General features: G+C 51.6%; 1 protein-coding gene across 1 annotated transcript; it reads right to left on the bottom strand.

Annotated features, from left to right (window-relative positions):
* Nucleotides 1-2,333: 2,333 nt before the first annotated feature.
* On the bottom strand, nucleotides 2,334-4,814 carry LOC102943517 (protein S100-A12). The gene is made up of 3 exons (XM_007067836.4): nucleotides 4,668-4,814; nucleotides 4,049-4,213; nucleotides 2,334-2,633 (listed from the first exon to the last, which is right to left on the bottom strand). The coding sequence occupies exons 1-3, from the start codon at nucleotides 4,674-4,676 to the stop codon at nucleotides 2,460-2,462; spliced, it is 348 nt and encodes a 115-aa protein (XP_007067898.1). The 5' UTR covers nucleotides 4,677-4,814; the 3' UTR covers nucleotides 2,334-2,459.
* Nucleotides 4,815-5,916: the final 1,102 nt, after the last annotated feature.

The following is a 5,916-nucleotide window of genomic DNA, read 5'->3' as shown; positions in this document are numbered from 1 at the left end:
TATTCACGGTCTGGGCGTCCCATGGATTCAGATAGTGGCATTATGATATTTTCTGTTTTATTATTTATCCCTTTCCTATTAGTTCCTAACATTCTGTTCGCTTTTGGGACTGGAGGCAGTTCTTGGACGGAAGGCACTGGGCTGAGGGTCAGGAGATCTGAGTTCAATCCTAGCTCCACCGCAGACTCCAAGTGGGACCTCGGGCAAGTCAATTGACCTCTCTGTGCCTCAGTTCCCCATGAGGACAAAGGAGATAATAGTCCATCCTTTATCTGTCTTGTGTTATTAGAGCGTGAGTTCTCTGGGGCAGGGACTGTCTCGTACTACAGGTCAATAGAGTGAGTGCCCAGCAGCATGAATTGTAGCTAGAGCGTTTAGGGCCAGATCCAGAAAGGTATTTAGGCTCCTGATTTCTGAGCCTTAGGCGCTAGCATAATAAACAGTAATCATGTAATTAAAGCACTTGTCTAATGAATTTGTGTGCTGCTACCAAGGGAAGCGTGGGCAGCCCCGTAAGTCAGCAGCGTTGCTCTCCAGGCAGATGAAATGGCTGTTGATCAATCACATATTCAGAGCAAACCAGGCGCAGATTTGAGCTGGGGCTGTCACCGTTTGTTAGTGACATGGCTGGGGAGTTGCCGTTTCTTAGGCAGCACCAGTGTGGCTGAGAGGAGAATGAGTCCTGAGTTTCTGGGGCTGTTGCTGGTATTACGAAGCAGCTGCTGGAGCCTAATGCTCTGTGTGAATGCAACGGCCTCCAGCATGGGGTGTTTGGGGAAGCCTGCGTGAAATTCACTCCTATGCAGAGAGCAAACACGAGGGCTGTGCACCCTCTTACCCCTCGGGGTGAATTTCACTCACAGTGAATTATAAAGAGGCCGCCGAGCCTCTTCCATCTCCAGTTCCCCTTCTGTCTCCATGGACAATAGCCAGGAATCACTCCGCCTACCCCTGCCGTGCAGCCACCCCCGAGGTCAAACGCACCCGCCGCAGAAATGTTACCCGCAGGATTAGGACAGGAAGCAAAGGCGAATAATGTACCCCAGCAAAAGTGCAGGGGACTTTTTAGACAGGCAGTAACTACACACTGGCCATTGACTATGACACTTGGGCTTTCTGGGATATGTGTGACTCTCTGGAGTCATTAAACCTGTGTAACACGTATTGCCAGTAGCCACAATGTAATTTTGGTCTGCCGTGGGACCGGGGGAGTGGGCAAGCACCCCACATCCAGGCAACAGAGGGAGACCCCAGAGCTGCCCTTTCTGTTTGCTGCGGTCCGCAGGGCGAGCGTGTCCCAAGAAATCCACACTGAGTATAAACCTTAACGATCATGACCCCTTCCGCCAGACAAAGGGCTACTGCACAGGCTCGGTATGGCGGGGAGAGGGACTGCTGGCAGAGCGGAGTGGATTCCCAGCCATTCAGCAGGGATTAAGACCTAAATAGCTGAGGTTTGCCCAGGGAGATTCCTTTTCATGGGTGCAAGGTTTCCCCATTATTACACCTTAGCCTGGAGATATTTTGCTTATTACATTTCTCATTGTGGGTATACTCTGTGTGGATCCTCGCCCCTTGAAGTCAATGGAGTTCAGTGGGGCCAGAATTTCACTGTATGCCATTAGATTCTTGGTTTGGATACATTACACACCTTGTCCATTCTTATACCTTGCAGTGGACATGTGCGATGGTTTCCACGTGTTATTCCCCATCATGGACATGCTGTGTATGTTTTGCCCACGATATTCCTTTTCATAGATGTACATAGGACAGATCCCCAGCTGAAATCAATGAAGCTAGGACATTTTACAGCAGCTGGGATCTGCCCTTATATGTTTTGCCCATTATATTCCTTTGCATAGACACACGTTTTTTCCATTGCTACACCTTGTCATGGATATATTATATGTTTTGATTATTACATATTTTGCCATCAATACAGGAGATGTTCTGCCCATGGACCCCTGGTGGTGGATATCTGAGTGACCACCTTGCATGAGATGTAGGATGAAAACGGGATCCATCTGAATATGTTTCATTATCTTACGTCTTTTGTTGAAATGCACCTCTTTCTTCACGCACTCTGTCTTCTACAGACAGATAGATGCACTCCCCCCCCACCCCCGCCCCCAAATGTCTCTCGGTTTCCTCTGCTTCCGGGATTTTGAAAGCAGAAACTCCCTCCCCCACCCCAGAAAGCAGAAGACCCAACATGCTGGACCAGAGTATTTTAGAAAAACAGAATAACTCTGAGAGCCCTGCCAGGGGGCACCAACTGGCACATGGTGCCAGCCTCCCGGGCAAACACAAATCAAAGGCAAACAAACTCTGAGAACTTTACAGCAAATCTTTATTGTCTCATGGCCGGATCGTCAGACCCCACCCGGGGGGAGTCTCAGCCGCGCTCAGCTCCTGTCTCGATGCGCGTGGCCCCGGCCTCAGGCTTCAGCAGCCTGAGCTTAGTGCTGATGCTGTTGTTGCTGCTGGCCCCCCTCTTCCTGGTGGATGTGCTCATGGGTGGCGATGGTCACCCGGGTGATCAGGACCATGAACTCCCCAAAGCTGAGCTGCTGGTCTTTGTTTCTGTCCAGCTCACTGAACAGGCTGTCGATGGCCGAATGGTCCTTCCGTGTCTGCAGGGAAACGGGGGAGGAGGGAAGTGGCGTTAGTTGCCTCTGGCTCCTCGCCGCATGAGGCGCGAGGACGAGGCAGGAAGCTCTCCACCCGACAGCCCCACCAGCACCCGCCTGCACTCGCCTCAGAGACCGGGGCATGAATGAGAGGGCCCGCTGGGCTAGGCCAGGCTGGCCATGCGCCTGCTCTGAGGGCCAGACTTCCTTCGGTGACCATGCAGCCCGGTTACTAGGTTACAGGAGTGGGAGCCTATTCCTGCCTGCTCACCCCTTCGGTCCCCCCTCGGGGATAATGCTCCCTACCCTTTAGGTAAAGTACACTGCGGTCTACAGCTTCAAACCATGGCAGCAGAGCTGGGCGTTTGTATTCAGCATTCAGGTTTGTAGCGCCCACTTTTCATCTCCCACCCCACCAGCTAACTGGGTCCTTAAACACTGAGTGCCTCTTGCCCTTCCCCTGATGGGCTCACTCCTGATTACAGACTAGAATGGCCCTGCTTGGTTCTCAGGGGAGAAAAATCAAATAATAGCCTCACTCTTATTATCTTTAGATTTTGGAGTGCTTTACAAAGGAGGCCAGTGTCATTTTCCTCGGGGGAAACTGAGGCACAGAGCAAGCAGGGAGTTGCCCAAGGTCACCAGCAGAGCTAGGAGGCGAACCGAGGTCACCTGAACCCTGTCCAGTGCCCTGCCCACTAGGCTATATTGCAGAGAGGGAGGAAATGGCAGCTGGCCAAGGGTCATGGGCCAGGAGGGCTGCTCCAACATAGAGCACGTGATCAGTGTCATCATCCTGAACAGGACTTTCGAGATCGGTGTGTAGAAAAGGAGTTTGGAATACACTGCGGGAGGGGAAGGAGACAGCAGAAGTAAACACAGTACAGAGCACAAGAGTGATTATCTACTGCCAGGCTGGCATCAAATGTTTACTGGCGCGCTATAGTTCCCAAAAAGCCCTTCCAAGATGTTCAGAAACCGCAGTGAGGAGGGCTTTACAAGCCGAGAGAGACTCTCTGCAGCAAACCTGCACCCATTTTCCTGTTGTGAGACAGCTGCTGTAAAAACATAAACCAGAGCAAAACACTCTGCTTTTGACGTTCCTAAATTCAACAGCTTTAGACCCTATGGCACATGTCCCGGATCTCGCCAGATTCCTTTGCAAAACTGCAGTCAATGAATGAAAGTAAAAGGCCTGGAATTTGGGGTGAATAGAGAGAGGAGGTGAAAGGATCTGAGCCCCATTCCATTTCTACAGACCAAGAAGTGCTGGAAAATTGTCCCCACCCTGATCTAGTTAAATTCAGTCTCTGGGCACATTCAGCTTTGCAGAACATGGGCCAGATCCTCAGTGGAAGATCTGGCCCATGATTCTACTGCCTGCAGAGTACAAGTTAAGCTGCACTGACTTCACTCACCTTCAGGAAGTTCACCAAGTGCCTGTCAATCAGCTGCCTCAGCTCTTTCTTGGTCAGGGTGTCCCAGTGCCCGACGCGTACCGAATATTGGTGGAAAATGTTGATGATTGTCTCAATTGCTTTTTCCAGCTCAGAAAATTCCCCCTTGATCAGCGTCTGGCTAACCTGAAAGGGAAACGATTGGGCTGAATTTTAGAGAAGCCCAACTGGAAGAAACCTTAATGGACCTGATTTTCAGGCAGTGCTTGAGCAGCCGCCCTGCTCTTAAAATGCCTCCCGCTGGGCGGTCAAAAACTGAGGCTCCCGAAATAGCTCGTTGCCAAGATGCATCCAAAATTAGATGCATGCAAACTCAACCGGCAAGACAGCGTTACCAGTGAGCCAGGCCTTCATCAACAGGACATGGAGCAGCCAAGCGAGGTCTGAAAGTGCTTCCAGAGATTGCACCGGTTAGCTGCATTTAGGAGTCATACTCACAGATAAGGCAGGAAGAAATGGGCTGCTAAGACTCAGCCTATACGTAGGAAAAGTCCTCGTCATTCCCCTTAAGCTGCACACTTCCAAAGAGAACATTAACGTGAGACACGAAATTCAGGGAACCTGTTACACTTGGACTCACCTGGCTCATTTTGTGCAAGCGAAGAGCAAGAAAGAACCAAGAGCAAGAAAGAAGGTGGAATGAGGAGGGGCAGGAGGGCGTCCCCTTTTATAGTCTGTCCAGCACTGTGCTCCATCCCCCGCTTGCGAAATCCTTCTATCTCACCTGATTGCAGTACAGCGCCGTTACGCACCCAGGCGTTGCCTAAGGGTTTCGTGCAGTTCCTTAAATGGAATTCCTGTGGCTTTTCCCGCAACTTCAGATGCTTTGGGCTTGGCACACCGGGCAGTGTTGTTGTTCAGAGAATCCAGAGCTGTGTCCCCCACCCCTTCTGCCGCCACCACTTCCTGCTTGTGACTAAATGTTGCAACAATTGATGCGGCCTGTGTTCTCTCTCTTTCAGAAGGCATCAAAGAGCACCCTTAGATGGCTGGGGGGCTGTTGGATGGTGAGAGCAGGTCTAAGTAATGGGTCGAGTTTGGGCCCCTGCAATTTCTTGGAACCATATTATTCAGTTTTCAAAACAGCATGGGGTGTTAGTGGAAACGCTTGTGAATACAGAGAGGTGCATGCCTGGGTCTTCACCTGCAAGTGTTCGTTCTTTAGATTTCAGTAACACTTAGATGCCCAGCAGAGCTCAGGGCCCCATGGTGCCAGACGCTGCACAGACGCACAGCGAGAGACAGACCCTGCTCTAAAGAGCTAACAGTCTAGCTAGACAAAGGGGGGGAGAGGGCAAACTGAGGGGACGTGACTGCCCAAGGTGGCCCGCCAGGTCACTGGCAGAGTTTGGAACAGGACTCAGTTCCCCTGAGTCTTACTTTACTGCCCCTCCCACTGGACCAGGCTGACCCCCATCACTGGGGAATCTTGTCTCTGTCTCTAGGCTGGGGAGGAAGATGCCCAGAGTATCTGGAGCGACTGGAGAAGGGTGGGACAGTCTGTGGCTCCTCGTCTGGGCTCCAGGTGTGCATTTATTCTTGCTAATGACACGGCTGGGTTGGCCTGTCTTAGGGTGTCCTACAGCAGCCATCATCCCCACGATATCAGCCCTTGGGAAGCTCTAGCTCCCCCCAACTCCCTCACTGACTGGGGCTGAGGCCAGCGTCGGCACTGTCCAGGGAGCATTTTCTAGCCAGGCTGGATGTGCCCAGCGTGGTGTGATCAAGCCGGGGAATTGTCAAGTGGCTTCAGTGTCTCTTCTGTCTCCATTAAAATGCATTGTCCTGCAGCCTTCCCTCAGCCTCCCTTCGCTCATTCCCTGGGTTCC

The sequence above is a fragment of the Chelonia mydas genome, chromosome 24 (genome assembly GCF_015237465.2).
Source record: "Chelonia mydas isolate rCheMyd1 chromosome 24, rCheMyd1.pri.v2, whole genome shotgun sequence".
NCBI classification, from domain to species: Eukaryota; Metazoa; Chordata; order Testudines; family Cheloniidae; genus Chelonia; species Chelonia mydas.
This window is presented reverse-complemented; position numbering and strand designations above follow the sequence as displayed.

Coding starts and splice junctions, on each gene's coding strand:
- LOC102943517 (XM_007067836.4), bottom strand. Junction 2,634..4,048: donor ACTTGGTGAACTTCCTGAAG/GTGAGTGAAGTC, acceptor GTTTCCCTGCAG/ACACGGAAGGACCATTCGGC.